The sequence below is a fragment of the Hippocampus zosterae genome, chromosome 1 (assembly GCF_025434085.1).
Source record: "Hippocampus zosterae strain Florida chromosome 1, ASM2543408v3, whole genome shotgun sequence".
NCBI lineage: Eukaryota > Metazoa > Chordata > Actinopteri > Syngnathiformes > Syngnathidae > Hippocampus > Hippocampus zosterae.
In genome coordinates, this window is record NC_067451.1 from 9,828,088 (window position 1) to 9,846,752 (window position 18,665).

General features: G+C 41.1%; 2 protein-coding genes and 1 long non-coding RNA gene across 3 annotated transcripts; all 3 read right to left on the reverse strand.

Moving 5' to 3' along the window:
* Positions 1-1,944: 1,944 nt before the first annotated feature.
* slc25a5 (solute carrier family 25 member 5) lies at positions 1,945-7,433 on the reverse strand. Its single transcript, XM_052072764.1, has 4 exons — positions 7,181-7,433; positions 3,938-4,424; positions 3,034-3,174; positions 1,945-2,355 (listed from the first exon to the last, which is right to left on the reverse strand). Exons 1-4 carry the CDS (start codon positions 7,289-7,291, stop codon positions 2,198-2,200), a joined length of 897 nt encoding a protein of 298 aa, XP_051928724.1. The 5' UTR covers positions 7,292-7,433; the 3' UTR covers positions 1,945-2,197.
* A 544-nt stretch (positions 7,434-7,977) lies between these two features.
* Positions 7,978-17,683, reverse strand: slc25a43 (solute carrier family 25 member 43). Its single transcript, XM_052071426.1, has 5 exons — positions 17,260-17,683; positions 15,713-15,954; positions 14,907-15,079; positions 11,697-11,831; positions 7,978-9,371 (listed from the first exon to the last, which is right to left on the reverse strand). The coding sequence occupies exons 1-5, from the start codon at positions 17,529-17,531 to the stop codon at positions 9,156-9,158; spliced, it is 1,038 nt and encodes a 345-aa protein (XP_051927386.1). The 5' UTR covers positions 17,532-17,683; the 3' UTR covers positions 7,978-9,155.
* On the reverse strand, positions 13,298-14,900 carry LOC127607754 (uncharacterized). Its single transcript, XR_007964145.1, has 2 exons — positions 14,630-14,900; positions 13,298-14,292 (listed from the first exon to the last, which is right to left on the reverse strand). It is a non-coding gene; the product is annotated as an uncharacterized LOC127607754 (long non-coding RNA).
* Positions 17,684-18,665: the final 982 nt, after the last annotated feature.

Below are 18,665 nucleotides of genomic sequence, written 5' to 3' on the forward strand. Positions count from 1 at the left end.
TTGGGAATACTGTACATTCATACAATTAAATGGAACAAATATTAGAATTGTTTGTAGTTAAAATAATTTAGCATATAAATGTAAATGAATTTTCAACCTTTCTTTAGACCACAATTTTTGTATCACCGTACTCACCTTTTGCTACATAGCATGAATGAAACAAATGTCACAGTATCCCTATGTGGCTTGTGTGAAGTGGAAAGCGATGCGGTCGGTCATGACCCAACTGAGCCCACCCATGACACAACTCGGTCTACCAGCTGATCTTACGCAACAAGTGGGAGGGAGACTTTTAATAACCCACCATGAGTAAAACATTCACCCTGGTGCGACTGTAATCCAAGTTCATAAGGCCATTGAAGCACTTTTCCGATATCTTTGATATCAAAGTTAAGGTCTCTGTACTAGTACACGCTTTGTCCTCACGAGCAAGACAATTCAGCACACTAGTAGAATATCAAATAAATGCTCAAAGTGATTTTATCTATTTTTTTAAATAAAAGATTGTAGATTGTAAACTTGTCCAAGATAACATCGAGTGCCCCTCCTTCATTTGACTCCTCTTAGGACTCATGCAGTGGTGAGCACCTAGGAACCATGTAGAGTGTTCCATTAACCCGCCATATATGTTTTTGGAATGTGGGAAGAAACCGGTGTACCCACAGGCATAGGGAGAACATGCAAACTCCACAGAGGAAGGCTGGAGCCGGAATCCAACTCTGGACCTCAGCTCTGTGAGGCGGATGTGCTCAATTGCTAACCAGCTGACCATCCACTCACCCCATACAAAAAGTGAGCTGTTTATAAGCCATTAAGAAGTCAATTTTCCAGAATATTTACCGGTAAGTTAAAACGCTCTAAAGTTAAAGTTTGCTGGCAACATGTGACCTTACAAGCCGTCCGAGTAGACATCGTAAATTGCCAAAGCGTCTCCACTAATCCCGGCTAAAGTCATTCAGCAAACCCCGAGGCGAGGAAGCCGGGGGCATCTCATTTAACAGGGGGTGAGCCTGCGGGGTTAATTTGACGTCACCTAATGGGATAGAAACTCTCCCGTGCAACAATCCAAACAACATCCCTGCCTAATTTCAGCAGGTCAAAAGTTACGCCTGAGAAGTGCAATACTAAAAAGTGCTAAAATGAGGCCATGTCCTCTATTAGTGCGACACGTAGAGCTCACATTACTCATTTCTATGGTAGAGCTTCGATGTCAGCCTTATGAAGACATTCTTGGAATGTGATATTTATGACATTTCATAAGTATCAAAGCAATACTTGGTAAAGTATGGCTACGTTCTTTAATTAGGTCCATCGAGCATCCTGTAATTGTAATGAGTCGAATCAGTCATTCATTCAATTTCCGAACCACTTCATGCTCACTAGGGTCGTGGAGTCGAATCATATTTGTCGAATCATTTTTCCCTAAAATCTGAAGGAACCAACAACAGAGCCCTGGGGAACAACCAGAGGACAAGAAGGATATCCAGGATGTTAGGCCTTTCACTTGTATAAATAGTACCATGTGCAAATCCAAAAAATACAAGGTGAACGCAATCTGTTCCATTGACGGAGGTTTGGCAGGAGATAAAAGTTCAATTCAAAAGTGTGAAATAATTCACATAGAAGCAAGTAATCCAAACCCTGACACCCGTGACTCTAAATCTGTCAGCGCAAAGTCAGACTTCTAGGCAAACTGACAGGTGCAAAAATTGTCTTGGATGTCGCACACTCTGGCAGCTCAACCTTAACGGCTGATTTTGGGTCACCCCCAAAAACCAACGTGGTTATGTAAATGTATTTGTACACTGAGGGGGTTATCAAACATTTACTTGCTGTAATTTGTAAATCATATAACCTGTGTCTCATGAGACCACTGTAATCTTACAATGTTCATTTTCGTATATGTCATTGACCGCTAAAAAATGAACAACACTAGCCAGGATGTTCACTCAGTAAGTTGCCTTTATTTCTCTTTTCCAGGCAAAGTTCCTGCATTAAGTGGACGACATTCAGGTGTGGGCCAAAAAACATAAGGCGACAAAACAAAAACATGGGCCAAGAGTGCATTGCAGATTTCAACCCCCCCCCCTCCCACGGCACAACTAGTAGCCAAATACTAGTTGGTCCCTTATAAATATATTGCAACATGTCAGTCCATCCGAATGTACAAGATATGCGAGAGCGAAAATGAAAACAATTACAGTACTTTCTTGAGCTCGTCATAGAGAACGAGCACAAAGGCGCCCCCCATGCCTCGCAGCACGTTAGACCACGCCCCCTTGAAGAAAGCCTTGCCGCCCTCGTCACGGGCAATCTTCTTCCAGCAGTCGATGGTGCCACTGTACATGATGTCGGCTACAGGGGGTAGAAAATGCAGTCATGACCAATCGAATCAATTTCAGAATATAATTTCCACAATGAAATGAAGTGAAACGCCCTTAATCCGTGCCTGCCCCCCTCAACCACCACCATTTTTTTGGTTAGGTGTTTTTAATAAAGAATAATGACTAACAAACTATTAGCCTCTTTGACAGGGACATCAACTCAACGCTAAAATGTTTCTGAGCATTTCTTCAATATGATTGATATCTGTCTTAAGGTGCATCCGCAAATGCATGCTTTGTCCTCACAAGTAAGACAATTCAGCACAGTAATAGAACAACCAATCATGGCTTTCTATAGTTAAGCCATGATTGGTCGTTACCTGAGCCCTGAGCAACTGTGATGTCATTTTCCATCAAAACGGGTGGACTTTCCTGCTTAATTGAAAATCCACAAATGCAATATTAATCAGAATACGGTGTTTAGACATATGGGGCTGCATAGAACACATTTTTGTCAAGTCTTGTCAAATTTGGCAGTTGACTTCCCCTTTAAGAAAAAGCTAGAGCACATTACAATAAACAGCACATTGCTTAAAATCACTTTTGTAAGCACGGTACGGTATGTGATGACATTTGCAGTCAATGTCGGTGCTGTAAAAATGTGCCTGAACAAAACAGTCGAATGCAACATAGAGAGTGTGTTTGTCACCTCCTTTACGCCCGGACTGCATCATCATACGACGGCGGACAGTGTCGAACGGGTAGGACACCAGACCTGCCACCGCTGTCACCGACTGAGCGATCATCCAGCTCACCACAATGTGAGTGTTCTTGGGATCAGGGAGCATGCCTGCCGACGAGACACGCACAAGGTTGGAAATGGCAAAGAGAAGACGACAGAACGATGAAGAGTAAAGGAACACAAAAATGAGAGAGAAAGAAAAAAGAAAAGCGATGTAGAGAGCAGGGCTGTAGTACTCGAGTCTGCACTAGACAGTTATTTAATGTATTGGACATGACTCGGACTCCTCGACATTTGTCTTGGACTCGCAGAATAATCTTAGCGACTTGACCGAGTCCAACTACACTTTTATTCCTGCACACACAGTTAAAAAAAAAACAAAGGGTTCCATGCCATCCAAAAACAGTGTTGAGCATAATAAAATTTCTCTAATTTTATGGTTGTGAAAATACTTTCTCTCTTACGGTTTGCTCTTGATCTCATCTGGAATAAGACTCCAGCCTTGTGGACTCAAACCTGACTTGGACGAGATAAAAGTGGACTTGACTAGAGCCCAGGTAGAGAGACAGACAGATAAAGAGATAGAGGGAAAGACAGCAACAGATCAATACAGAGAGAGAGAGAGAGAGAGAGAGAGAGAGAGAGAGAGAGAGAGAGAGAGAGAGAGAGAGAGAGAGAGAGAGAGAGAGACTGCCATAGGGAGACAAATTGGCCACCATAGGGAGAAGGTTTAACAGAAACAGACAGACAGACAGACAGACATATTGAAAGAGACAGACAGACCGAGAGACAGACAGCTAAAGAGGCACAGGCAGCTGAAGAGACAGAAACAGAAAGAGAGACAAATATAAAGAGACTAATGTCGCCCGACCCTTGGCGGTGTCGTAGACGCCAAAGTAGGCAGCCCTGTAGATGATGATGCCCTGCACGGACACGCTGAAGCCCTGGTACAGGCCCCTGACGCCATCCGACTTGGTGATCTTGACCAGGCAGTCCCCAAGCCCTTTGAACTCGCGTCCACCCCCCGCCTTGCCCACGTCGGCAGCCAGACGCGTTCTGGCAAAGTCCAGTGGGTAGACGAAGCACAGCGAGGTGGCCCCCGCCGCGCCGCCCGACGCCAGGTTGCCGGCAAAGTATCTCCAGAACTGCTTGCGCTTGTCCACGCCATCCAGGAAAATCTTCTTGTATTTGTCCTTGAAGGCGAAGTTGAGGGCCTGGGTGGGGAAATATCGGATGACGTTGGCCAGGTTGCCCCTCCAGAATGACAGAAAGCCCTGCTCCTTGGGGATGCGAACTACGCAGTCCACAATGCCCTTATACTGCTTGTCCACCGAGATCTGCTTGCTGGCATGTTGGACCTGTGGGCGGAGGATAAAAACAAACAAAGTCATCAAGTGACAACAACTAATTCATAATTTTTCAGAGAAAAAAAAGTCGCAGTGGTATTTGAATCAAATTGTATTTTTGATGACAAAAGAAGGAGTAATCTTACAAGAATAGTCCAGTTTTTCAAACACAAATCATTAAAGTCCAAGTCAAACTAAAGACCAAAGTCAAATTTGAACAAGTGAATTTTGGAAATACAACTTTATATCATCTTTTTAGTTTATTGACCCCAAAACGTCCCATTAAAAGTCGCCTATTTCAGAGAACAAAGTCATTAAATGTTGATAGCCGTCGTTATGTAATGTTATTAAAATCAAGTTTTAAAGAGGGAATAGAGTCATATTTCAATATTTCAAATATACACTTTTACTCTCCTAATATTCTAATTTCCGGAAATGGGAAGTACACAACACCAATCATTTAAGATGTTTAAAAAGTCCGGTGTGCGTGTTGCCCTCTGCCATACGTGAGTCTGAAAGCGTTGCAGCTGCCAAGGGCACCTTCGCATGTCTCATGAGACTTTTGCGTCTTCGTGCCAAAGTGCAATCCGGACAGCAAGCATTCAACTATTCACACCTCGCCCTCTCATGCCCCTTCCTTCAACCTCATCCTCCTCTTGATCCAAAACCTCGCAGTGACCTTCACATTCAAAATGTTACTATTAGTCTAAAAAGTCTTGAATGGGCTTGGTCATAATATAGGAAGTTCTTTTAGTTCCCTCTGAGACTTTTCGACCACTTGAGGCTTATTGAGTGTTTGCCAGAATCACAAGCAGAGTGAAGAGGAATCGTGTTCCTCAATACATTTCATAATGCAGCCCTAAATTGTTCACTGCTGCCTTGTCATCAAGAAAAAAAAAATAAAGTTTAGCATTTTCACTATCTTGCTTTTATTTATTTATTTATTTATTTATTTATTTATTATTATTCATTAGGGTTTTGCGGACATGCTGGAGAGACTATGTTACCCAGCTGGCCTGGGAAAGCCTTGGGATCCCCGGGGAGAGTTGGAAGAAGTAGCTAGGGAGAGGGAAGTCTGGGCTTCCCTGCTAAAGCTGCTGCCCCCGCAACTCGGCACCGGATAAGCGGTAGAAGATGGATGGATGGATTATTCATTCATTCATCTTCCGAGCCGCTTGATCCTCACTAGGGTCGCGGGGGGTGCTGGAGCCTATCCCAACTGTCTTCGGGCAGTAGGCGGGGGACACCCTGAATCGGTTGCCAGCCAATCGCAGGGCACACAGAAACGAACAACCATTCGCACTCACACTCACACCTAGGGACAATTTAGAGTGTTCAATCAGCCTGCTACGCATGTTTTTGGAATGTGGGAGGAAACCGGAGCACCCGGAGAAAACCCACGCAAGCCCGGGGAGAACATGCAAACTCCACACAGGGAGGCCGGAGCTGGAATCGAACCCGGTACCTCTGCACTGTGAAGCCGACGTGCTAACCACTGGACTACCGGGCCACCCCGGATGGATTATTATTATTTTATCTCTTCATTGCAGTGACCTTGATTTGTGTCCTTTTATGTAATCATGCTTTTAATCATTATTTATTTGCCTCTGGAAAGCGATCAGGCAGCGGTGACAAAGTCCAACTTGGAAGGCCTTTTGCTTTCGCAACGATAACACCAAGTGTCGATTGAGATTTTTTTCTTGAACTATGTTGAACAGTTTATCATATGGTTTGCATATCAAATTGATTTTAGAGTGTTTAGTAAACAAAAGCTGAAATAGTCTTTCGGTTTTTCTGTTCTGACTTTTTCTGTATTGACATGCTTACACTTTGGATTTGCCTTGTGTATGAATGGTGCTGTACCAAGAAATGTGTCCTGCCTTCAATGTCTATTAACTTCCAACCAACTCTCATGTCACACCAGCTGGGCTGAGTGCATGTTTACGCTCATGCTTCTTGTCTATGTTTGGTCAGACAGTAACTGAAGCTCGCCATGAATGGAGTATAACATTACATGCAAATCCAGTGTTTCTCAGCCACTGTGCCGCGGAGGGGGCGTTTTTAAATTAATGCCTTTTTCTCACATGCAATCATCCCAGATTCAAACATTATGAATGAATGAATCGATTGCTCTAATTTTGGAGAATCAAGACATACCCAATCCTTAGCATTATAAAAGAGAATTGTTTTTTATTGTTGGCACATCATAGTATTGATGAACATGTTTTAATAATATATAAAAGTTGAGTCAACCTAGTTAGCTGTTGGTTGAAAAAAAGATGCAACTCGTGATGTAATTTTTCTTCTCAGCACGAGCATTATGCAAGTGAATAAATGAGGGGAAGCTATTTTGTTTGCAGATATTTTTTAGCATGGAAAATTATCTAAGCAAATATAATTGACAGTAAAATCTCATGTTTGCCTTCGTACCTATGTGCATACTAGAGTATACTTTTTTTTACTTTTAATTAAGTAAATTATTTCCGTTTTATTATTATCTCAGCATGAGGTGTATACTTTGTGTGGCATTTTAGTTAACTTGTGTTACGAGATATTGGAAACGTAAAATATGTGCCAACGATCAATTATGGTTGAAAAAAAGTAATATTTCCTACACCACAGAGCTCTTGAATGCCTCACGACAGGTTGACAACAGTGGTCACATACTGCTGAATAGTAGTGAGATATTATTGGTCAAATGATATTTTATGATTGTGATCTGGCGCTCGATAAATACAAGTGAATTTAAGTTCAGGAATGAAGATGACCTGAAGCAGAAGTTTGACCCTCTCAATGGGGGCGACGGCGGTCTTGGAGATGGCGGCAGCGATACCCCCTGCCAAAAAGTCCTTGGCAAAAGAAATGGCTTGTTCACTCATCCTTCCCTCTGTCGAAACTGAAAAAATATATATATATTTGTACAACAAAAACAAACAAACACAAAACAATTGATAAATAAAAAGTCGCCGTCCGGCTGCACTCTAACCGTCCAATGTTGAAATGGCCAAAATTCAAGTACAGCAGGAGAGATTTAAAGAGTCACAGCCCAGAGGTTGTGTCCCGACTTCCGCTCTTGGTGCCCATTGGTGGAGAGTTGAGGCGAGTAGGCGGGGACTGTCTCTCAAACGACATACGACGTACGTTTCGTGGTTACGAACGGCGACCATAGAACAAGGTGTGTAGTGACCAATGTATCTAGAAATTCTATTAATTCAGTCCCAGAAAACACCACCATTTTTTGATGTTTCTATTACCACGAATAGTAAAATATAATGCCGTGGCATACCTGCGTTAGTCACTACTGCAAACTCAGGAACTATGTTAACAGCGAGTTGAGGAACTTCAACTGTTTTTTGTTGAACACAAAGCTATTAGCATGCTGTATGAATGCCATCAAGTGGATAAACCGGTTAAATGGACCTACTGTCATCTAGTGGAATATCATTTAATTATTCTGCTTGTCACTACACATGGCTGGAATTGATAGATGGACAAAGAAACATTATTTGTAGTACATTCATAACTTTCAGATCAATTAAGTGAAAATGGACAAATTATGTCACAATGGTGGGGAATCATTGCTTTAATAAACGTCAGTCCTGAAATGAAAATTATGTTTCTTGCAAAACATAATAAAAACATCAGTTTTCATTTCAAAACGTCCTATCGCACACATTGTACAGCAGTCTCAAATATTCATCGAGGCCCCATTTACAGCAATAAAGAGCATTGTTTATTTTAATGTATGTGCTACGATAACCCAAATAACAATTAAGGCACAGTAAGATATAAAATAGTCCTTTTGAAGTAGCTAAGACAAAAGATGTGGAAATGTGCACTTCACTATTTATAGAAATTAGAAGGCATTAAGGGCACTTTTGCCGACATTTAACTATTTTCGATGAAGATTGGGGGTGTGTGGGTTGTGTGTAATCTTCTTAATACAGCACTGAACAGATAAAACCTCCTTGATGTAAGGAGGTTATAAACGCATACCACAGCTGAAAATAGTAGGACTTATTTGTTTTGAGAAGTTGTTGATGCAGTGACTGTACTGTTCGTGACTGCATTTCATGTAAAGCACTTTGTGAGTCTGCGAAATGGTATATAAACAAAACATAACGGTACTTTCTTCTTTATAACACTGACAGGAAAAGAGGTAGAATGCATCATATAATAGCGCAATTATTGCAGAGGATTGTTTCCGAAGTATAGACACATCAGTGAGATCAAATGTTGCCTGTACACATGCTTAGTTTTAGACTGACACATAGAGTTACTCTTTTTTCGAGAAATAACAAAAGGTAACCCATTGAATTAAAATGACAAAAAGTAGCATAATTGAGCAAATAAGTTAGAAGCTGTGTAAAAATGGATCAGAGTCAATAAATAAATACAGTAGGGCCCTTTGTAAGATAGCATACACTTTGTAAAAAGCCATATAACAAATGTATTAATCAATACCTTTCAAAACACAACAGATTAATAAGTGACCGTTTTGTGGGTTTTCACTGTGTGTATATACAGTATACATACACATGTGTAGGAGAGGTAAAACTATATAAAAATGTTAAGTGGTTTCTCTATATCAATCTTTTCATCATGGGTGGGTCTGGAACGTTTCCCTCGTGATAAACAGGGGTTCACTGTAAAGGCACATTTTGTTTTTCGTATGAGCTTGTACAGGTGTATTTTTGCACTGTCAGAAGATATTCAGGATTTTTCCTCCTCCGTGGATTTTTTTCACCAGCGGTTTCCAATGGTGGATTGGCTGGCTGCTCCAAAGCCCCTATTCTTCAGGTAGCGCTTGACCTCCTGCAGCTCGGCCGGCCTGAGGCTCTGGTCCACGCCGGGCGCTGGCGTGTAGCTCAGCGGTGACACGATGTAGCCGTTGCGGTACAGGCAAATCTGCTTGCAGAGCTCAAAGCAGGCGAAGAGGAGGCCGAAGTAGGGCACTATCTGGAAACGATACCATCAAAGTTGGCATATAATGAGGCAGAACAAAGACAGAATGGGGGAAAAACTGATATACCAGCAATAACAGAATCCTACCAGCATATGACAATGCCATGACATAGGAGGTGGAGTATACCTAATTACCTATATAAAATATATGATGGATTGGGAAGGCAGTCCTACACCAAGTGTTGGAAGGGGTGTGTCAAGTAGGGTAGTATACAGGATAGGACAGAACAGGATAAGGCAAGAGCCATGACTAATAAATAGGACAGGACAAAAACAAAACAGTACAATGCAGGATATGACGAGTAGCAAATAGGAAAAGGACATAGGAGAAGACAAAGCACGATGCAACAGTAGCAAACCTGGACAGGCATGATAACAGGAATGGACAGGGGTAGAGCATGGCAAGATATGACGAGTAGCAAATAGGGCATGGACAGTTGGCATTAGAGTGTACAGGACAGTACAGAATAGAGTCAAACAGGAAGGGAAGAACACAGCAGGATTGGGAAAGATGGGGCAGGATAGGACACTATCAGGTAGGATGCCACAAGTAACAAATTGGAGAGGATGGAACCAGATGGTAAAGGACAGAGACAGGACAGGGTAAAATATGATGAGTCGGCAATAGGACCGAACAGGAATGCCTAGGAGAGGGCAGGGCAAAGCGCAAAAAGTAGCAAATAATGCTGAGCAAGACAGCACAAAGAAGGGTTGGAATAGATAGGGCAGGGTTGGCCAGCGAAGGCCAGAATATGACAAGACAAGACAAGACAGATCGAAGTAGCAAACAGGTATGACAGCATTGGACAGGCCGAGACAAACCGTACAATGCAAGATGTGAAAAGTAGAAAATAGGACATAACAAAACTAGGCAGGGCAGGAAAGTCTAGGCCAGGTCATTATGCAACAAGTGGCAAATGGACAGGATCAGGTAGGGCCAAAAAAGATGCATATGACAGGACAGGACAGGACAGGACAGGGCAGGATGCAATGAGTAGCACATAGCGGAGCACAAAATATCTTGCAACAACTATCGTATACTGTACTGGGGAACACAATTTTTGTTCAGTTAGGTCTAGTTCTGACAGCTGTTTTTAACTGATTTTTGGGTACAGAATAAAAAACTCCATCACATCGTCAAATTTTGAGCCATAAGATCCCCATTTTCTTCAAAAAAAAATCTGTGTATGCGTGTGCGTGTAAATAAAACACTACGATGGAATACTATATTTACAAGCTTTGAAAACGAACAAACCAAAAAAATAGCATAAAATGAAATACAACTTAAAATGGTATGTTCATGTTTACAAGGTTACAGCACGATGCAAGAGCAGTTTTCCGTTTGAGGACATTGACAGCACTGACCTTTTGGGAGCTGCATACACCTCTCACTGCATTTAACGTCTTAATTATAGATGATTAGAGATGACTCCAATCACAATCAACTCCTCTTACTACAATCTTAGTACAGCTAATCAGTGCAACTTTGCTTATCTGGAGGGTAACTGTGGAGAAAAAAAACTTGACGGGCTAGAAAAAAAACTGACTGTAATTTTGGACTCAGATTGGCAATTTTAGTTTTAATCAGTATAAAAATCCAACTCAACACATTTTATTAAATTGTCCCCCAGTGATAGCAAATAGGACAGGAGAAGATTGGACATGACCAGACAGGAGAGGGGCCAACATATTCTCACAAATGAGCTCTACCTTGACTTTTGCAGTTGTAAAAGCACATGCAGCCACCTTGACATTTGTGGCTGAAATCGGAGAGCAGAGCACGCTGTTCCCGAAGCAAACTTTGCCCACCTCACTCGTGATATTCTTGCTATTAATTACTCGCTCCGCATTGTTTCTCATGCAGCCACTGCCACCCCTCTCCCTTTCCCTCCCCGTGGCACCCTTTTACCTCCCTCATGGGCCTCTCACGCTCACCAGCACGTGCACATGTAGGACGGCCAGTTCTACTCAACATGGAAAACCCGGCCTCATGAATGACGTGGTTTGACTGGGCAAGACCATGTGACTTGACTTGTGATTTTCTTAACTCTAGTAATGACTCGAACGAGACTTGACTTGATTCTTCCCACACAGTAACTTGGGACATGCTTGAAACTTGAAGGTTAAGCCTCGAGAATTACTTGTGATCTACACACAATTTGACAACTTTCTCGCTATATGTAATGACTTTTCTGACGTCTGTAGCAATAAATGAATACATTTTAAAATATATATTTGTGGATTTTAAATGAGCTCATATCTGGCATTGAAACCGCTGGCCTGTTAATCAGTCGGGCCCATATAATGTCGTCACTGTACCTTTATCGTATTGGCGGTAAGGCCACTCCAGAGCGAGAGGACGCCCTTATTTTTGACCACCTGTACAAAACAGTCGGTCACGCCGCTGAAATGCACATCAACGCTACCAAAATGCGGTAGTCGGGAACTCTGCGCCTGCGAAGAGAGCATCAGAAGGAGCCTCAAATTTAGCAACCACATAACGTCCTTCCTCCACAGCCCACTTGTCATCCTGATGAACTCGAATACGACTTCACGCTGCGAAATATGGCTGTAATAATGTTTCCAAGGGTCACGGAGACCCACTCGATTCAAACACCTCATTTAGTTCCATTGCGCTGGAAAATCTCCAAGCCGTTAACCCTCTTGAACCTGCAAAAGAGCTTTTTATAGCTCGGGAATGTATGATCCTACCTCCCCGTCCGAGGTCATTAACCGGATGAGAAGCAAGTTCATTTTCATTAAGAAGCAGGCAAATGAGTCGGAACGCGCCGGCATCGTAAACTGTCACTTGGGATTCGGGGAACAGCAACTTTTAGAAAGGGATTCATCTACACTGAATGTTTACAAGCAGAAGTCCTGATGAATACATATTGAAAATGCATCGCTACAAAAAATCCATCCAGTCATTTTTTTACCATTTGTATGTACCGAAGACTATTGTTCACTACTGGTTTGTTTGTTATATTTTGTTGACGTGTTGTGAAAAGGGGCTCAAGATGAGAAAGTGGAGGGTCAACCTACCTACAATATATATTCACCTGTCCAAAGTACAACTAATAATATATCAAAATGTTTGCCAGAAGTTTCTCAAGTAAAAGGTCTACTGTGTTTATTTTGTGGGATTATTGATTGTGATTCCAGTAAACTGAGGCTTTCCAATAAAGCAGAAGTTTGGGTGTATATTAAAATATTAAACTGCAAATTATTTTCTTTCTGTTTTGGGCAACAACCCGTTCTACTATAATAATAATAATAATAATAATTCATTTTATTTAAAAGCGCCTTTCATGCCAGCCAAGGACGCTTTGGAAAAGATGCTCAAAACCATATAAAAACACAATTTATTACATATCAAGTTGTAAAAAAAATTATAATTATGTGAATAAAGTCTTAGTTTTACAGGCATAAATGTCACACTTACTTAGTAGTACAGTTGACCATGAGAGCACATTTTTGCCTCACTCGTAGTTGTAATATGAAGTTGTCCTACAAGTATGCCAAAATTGTCCGACTCGCATGCAGTAACGCCATACAGTCATGTGAGACAGTGGTGGAAAAAAAAACTAGATTCCACCAGTGCGATGAACTGTTTTACTTGAAGAGCCCACAACTAGTGCAGTTTTATCTAACTCGCAACATGTACTGTCGTTGTCTGAATAATATGCCAAAGTTGTCCTACAGTGAGGACAAAGAGCATCTTAGTACATGGATGTAAAATTGGATATGAAGGATTGATAAAAAAGGCTACTAGTGTGGTACTCATACCTGCTAGTTGGACCTAGTCGTGTTACTAGTGTGGCTCAGTATGATTTTGTTATATACATGAAGGCCACTATTAGTGGGAAAAAACTTTCTCCAAGTGCGTGTTAGTCTATTAGTATGCTGAATTGTTTTACTAGACTAGAGTCTTTACAAAAGAGTATTAAGATGGATATGAAGGATACGGAATAAATGCTGAAATGGCTTTCCATGGACGAGTTGTGCACATAAAAGTCAAGTGGCTAGCCTGATGCTGATAGCCAAAGTCTATCTTTAGACGTTTTATCTAAAGCTTCTGCTGCAGATCTGCCATGCATTCCCAGCTGCTGGCAGCTAATAATAATAGTACGTACATGGAACCGGATGTAGTATTCCCGTTCCTGGGGGCCGCCATTGTCCCCTTGTGTCCTTGTGATTAACGTAACACATCTATTTCTCATTCACACCTGAGACCTTGTAACACAAATGAGTCACATATACCGGTAGGTAGGGATAAGGCACATAGCTAATTGGGTGCAAGTTGGATGTTTTCAGTTTGGAGTGTACTCAGTTTTGCTGCCTGCAGTGTGGCTGTGTGCCGAGTTATATCTATGGGACAGTGAATGTACTGTGCTACACAAGCTGTACAATGACTACTCCACAGAGTAGCAAAACCTAATTTCTTCAGCATTGGCCTATGAAAACGTTTACATCGCCCCCTTGTGGATTCAAGACGTTAATACAACTACATTTAATATATGTTCACTCCTTATATAGAGAATCCCATTTTAAAATGAGTTTTAAGGTCACAATGAACATATAAAAAATTAAGGAATTGGCTTATGTTAACTAACAAAGAAAAAAAAGGAAAATAAGGAACAAAGCGTTTTTTGTCACTAAAATTGTGAGTGATGTGGTGCAGGTTCCCTCTTGTAATAGGCAAATTGAATGTTCAGACTATGCATTTATAGTGGCTAAAAACTTTTTTTAATCCAGTAGAATTGTTGATTACAGTTCAGTTGTATTTAACTTTTAATACCGGTACAGATGGACCTTTTGTCACAATTATTTACTTTTGTGCAATATATTTTAATTGAATCATTTAACTATGTACATTTTCCAATATTCTAGTGCAGGGGTGCCCATTTGGTAGATCCTGATCTACCGGTAGATCTAAGACAGGTCCCAAGTAGATCCGAGGAGTGTCGAGAAGAAAAAAAACAAACAACCATTTGTGTGTCCTTGTACATGTTAGTAATATACTTTTTGTGTTAATATACAGTGCACACTAATCATCTTATCAGTCTCATTTTCACAAAAAAAATATTTAAAAAATAAAATAAAGCAGGTAAATCTTAAATTTGTGTGTGTGCGTGCGTGCGCGCGCCGGTAAGGGTAGATCCCGTGAGGTTAGTTGATCGAAAAGTAGATCTTCGATCCAAAAAGTTTGGGCACCCCTGTTCTAGTGCAATGTTGATCTTCAAACCGTGCACAATGTTATGGCCACTGACAATAATATTAAAAACACTTTCTAGAAAAATAATCTTTGTCTGAATTTTGACTATCTAAGCAAGGTAATGTTAGTACCTGGATTGCTCAGTTTTTTTTGGAAGTACTTGTAAAAGATTTGAGAACCACATATATAATGCAGTATAAAAAGGTAGCTTTGATAGCTTCATTTAAATTAAATGAATACATAAATAGATATATTTTTAAACAGAAATCACATGCAAACGTTTTCCCCACCCATGCTGTGCTCCAGTGACTAACCTGCATTTTGCGTTTGACAGTCTCAAAGGGGTAGGAGAGCGTTTGTGCCACTCCTGCTGCCAGGCAACCATTTATGAAGTTCTGGAGAGGCGAGAAGCGGAAAGGAGGCTCCTGCCACATTTTGTCCACGTTTGTGTACACCACGTAGCATCCCAGGGAGAAGGGAAAGGCTCCTAGAAACACACACACACACACACACACACACACACTTGCAACCTCTCTGTTGTTTGCTGAAAAATAAAGCTATATACTTGAAGTAAATTGTGGAACTTCATTTTGACAAAAGTAGCACTGTTCCGCTATCTTGCGGCAACTCGGTGCTAAGAACTATGTTGAAGTGAGTTGAGGTAATTCATTTAGAAAATAGGTTGAGCTTCGCTACCGTCTTGTGGAATATTTAGGCAATTCTAAATATTTGTGGGGGCATCAATTGCTAATTTCTGCTATTTGCAGCAGTGCTGATCCTTATCCTCCAAAACAGGATTATTGTAGCCTGAAATAATAATCTCGCTTTAATTTATTCAAATGTCCAATCTTGACCCATCTACTTTAAGCTATTATTCAGATGTCTGACTGGCAACAGATGGAAAGACAGGTCAAACAGACATGAGAACATATAATTGTGCTGTACCCATTTGGCGCTGGCATAGTTTGGGCCAAACAAAGACACATTCTCAATATATGATAACATCTTCAGTTAGGTTAAATTCGATCATTTCCTGAGGCACACCTGATGGACGTTCACTGCACATGACACAGGGTTCAGGAATCAGTGATGTAGATGCTTTTTCCTGGTGTCTGCTTACCTAAGACAGTGAGGGAAAAGCCCCTGTAGAGCGCGAGTAGGCCTTCAGTGCTGTGGATCTTGGCCAGTGTGTGAACAACGCCAGCATACAAAGGCTCCCTGCTGTTCTGGACGATCAACCTGGTCTCAGCAACCTCCAGGGGGTACGTAGCCAGGGCGGCGGCCACGCCCGCCAGCCCGCCCGCAGCGATGGCTCTCGCCTGGGAGATGAAGCCCAGTTCGTCCATGTGAAGGTGGACTATCCTGGGCACAAATTGAATGTTACTTGTTGGTTGTTTCAAACATGACCCCACTCTCACATTCCTCCCACAAGCCCACCCCCCAAAAATGCTGTTTATTTTAGTGCAGTGATTCTCAACCAGTGTGCTGCAGCACATTAGCGTGCCGTGAGAGCTCTAATGGTGTGCGCAGAAATTTTTCAAATTTCATTTAATTGGTGAAGAAAATTATTGTTCATCAGATTCTTCATCCATTTGACAGGTCACAGATAAATTAGTAGCAAACCTGGGAGCTGTCTTGAATTCTGAAAGAATTAATAAGTTACCACGGAGTGTACAGTAACTCATGAAATGTGTGCTGGATAGGAAAGTTGGGGTTTTGTTTTCCTGGAAGACTTTGTAACAACTGTACAGATTTTGCGAGATGGGTGATTATATATGCATTAGCACGTGTCCTAGATGAGAGGTGTGCTTTTCTTGATGCATTTTACAGATAGCAGCTACCACTGCTCTATTTGTATTTACCTCAGTGTTTCTTTATCAGTCATACGGTTGGCAATACAGTACATCACGTTTTGACCGGGAGTAACTCAGACTGACTGCGTTTGCCCAACATCTGATCTCTCAGGAGATACAACCTCTATAGATTTCAGTCTACGAATGTTCAAATGCTGTATTACTTTTTCAAACAACGGCTGTGCATTAAGACGTGACATGTGTGTGTTAAATCAAACAGGACTTAGCTCAAAAGTATCGGTACAGTTTTCAAGTTCAATGTACACATTTTTAATCAATCTCAAGATCCAAAAGCTATTTTGACCGATAATGCACTCAAATGCTGTGTCCACTTATGTGCCCAAATATGACGCCGCTAGATGTTTAATTCGTTAGATTGTCAAGTCATCGTTTTGTTTGTTTGCTTGTTTGTTTTTTTAACGGCAAATGAATTCCTGTAAGTTAAAACCCAGGGTAAAATTCAGGGTTCACAATTTGAATATCGACTGAGAAAAGAAAGCCCTCCAATTGGCTTGGAAAAAATCAGGAGCTCAGAAACAGGAAGTAAATCATAACGTCAAAACATACTGCTTTTACCAAAGCCTGACAAATGTTACGCTCTTAAATACGAAGTTTATTAAAGGTTGTGCTTTCCACCAATCGAAAACACGATAAAACCCTTACTGCGGTCGCTGTTCGCTACACAAAGTCACCTCCTACTAATAGGTTGACTAACAAGAATAAATGGATCATTAATGGTCCAATTGACCACCAGTTTGTGCACACTGAGCTCAAATCTGTCATTTAAACACGATTAAAGTGTATGCGGACTTACTTTCTGTAGGTTGTCAGATGGACTGCGGTGTAAGGGAACAGGCGAAGGCAAGAGACAAGATTCCCCTTCCAAAAGCCTTTGAATCCCTCATTTTGATAGATGATGAGAAAAGTTTGTCCGAAACCTTTTTTGCAGTGAAATGTTCCCACTTGACTTTTAATCTTCACCACTTCCAAAGGCGATGTGGCGCTTTTGCTGAATAAACCTGCAAAGCCGACGCACGAGAAGCTTTGCGAACTTGTTAGCCTGTTGTCCTTTTTAATCGTGCCCATATCTTGATAATTTGGCTTTAAAAGACGAATGTAAAACTGTTTTGGGTTGTCCGAACGCGATGTTTACACGGCTTAGACATCAGGTATCTATTTGTGGTGCCCACCGGCAAGGCGGATCTGACTACACAAGTGACGTCAGTTAACCCGCAGCCGAAGTGACATCCAGGAGACACTAGAGGACGCCATGTGGCAACGTCTGCATCGTATCTTACTTCAGGCTGGTTTAACTACTTAAATTTTTATTTTCATTTTGGGCTGGTTATTTTTATTTTTTAATTACATCAATGTGATAATTTATAAATACAATTATTAAAACATGTAATAACTACAAATAATGAAAAAGTAATTCTAAATAATTTCACTGTCTCTGTTTTAAGACCTATGTTTGTTTTTATTTAAAAAAAATACATCATGTTTATTCATTTATCTATTTGTTATGAACAGACAAATATGCTCTCAAGTATTTCCTGTTTTACTTTGAAGGATCTCACCAACGTCCGGGTTGTCCATTATATATGCTGTGTGTGTTATACTTGACTACTGACCAATTCTAATAAAGCGAGAGACTGTCACGCAGATTTTTCCTCCGTTTATCCAGCCGCCTTGAGGGCTGACACGCGGGTATACTGCATAAGTAAGCCGCTGACAACACTATTATTATTTAATATTATTGTTCCATAATGCTACGATTGGCTGCCAACCAGGGTGTACCCGCCTGCTGCCCGAAGACAGCTGGGATGTGCTTCAGCACGTCCGCGATCCTTGTGAGGATAAGGTGATTAGAAAATGAATGGATATTCCTTCCATATTGTTTTTAATTTTTAATACTCGATTACTATTTATGTACACCTCTTTAAATAAAGGTGAATTGAGTAAATAATAAATTAATTTTAACTCAACATTTAATCTATTTAAAAACAAACCACTGAAATGAGTTTCGGGAAACAGAAGGTGAAGTATCACCCTGTCCCCTCTCTTCCTAACAATTTTGTGTTCTGTACATTGTGCAACCCTCCAGCAATGCATCCGGAAACTCCACCAGGTGTCAGTATCGTGCTGTTATTTGCCTATCAAGTGTTTTCAAAGGGCGAGTAGTTTTGCTTTGAATTACAGTATTTTTATTGTACTTAACAG

Excerpts from the sequence above, each read along its gene's own strand:
- slc25a5 (XM_052072764.1), bottom strand. The coding sequence starts at position 7,291 with ATGAGTGAACAAGCCATTTCTTTTGCCAAGGACTTTTTGGCAGGGGGT. Across the intron at positions 3,175-3,937 it reads CGTCTACGACACCGCCAAGG|GCATGCTCCCTGATCCCAAG; the intron begins GTCGGGCGACAT and ends TCTCGTCGGCAG. Across the intron at positions 2,356-3,033 it reads GCAGTCCGGGCGTAAAGGAG|CCGACATCATGTACAGTGGC; the intron begins GTGACAAACACA and ends TACCCCCTGTAG.
- slc25a43 (XM_052071426.1), bottom strand. The coding sequence starts at position 17,531 with ATGGGCACGATTAAAAAGGACAACAGGCTAACAAGTTCGCAAAGCTTC. Across the intron at positions 15,080-15,712 it reads CTTTTCCCTCACTGTCTTAG|GAGCCTTTCCCTTCTCCCTG; the intron begins GTAAGCAGACAC and ends GTGTGTTTCTAG. Across the intron at positions 9,372-11,696 it reads TTACCGCCAATACGATAAAG|ATAGTGCCCTACTTCGGCCT; the intron begins GTACAGTGACGA and ends TATCGTTTCCAG.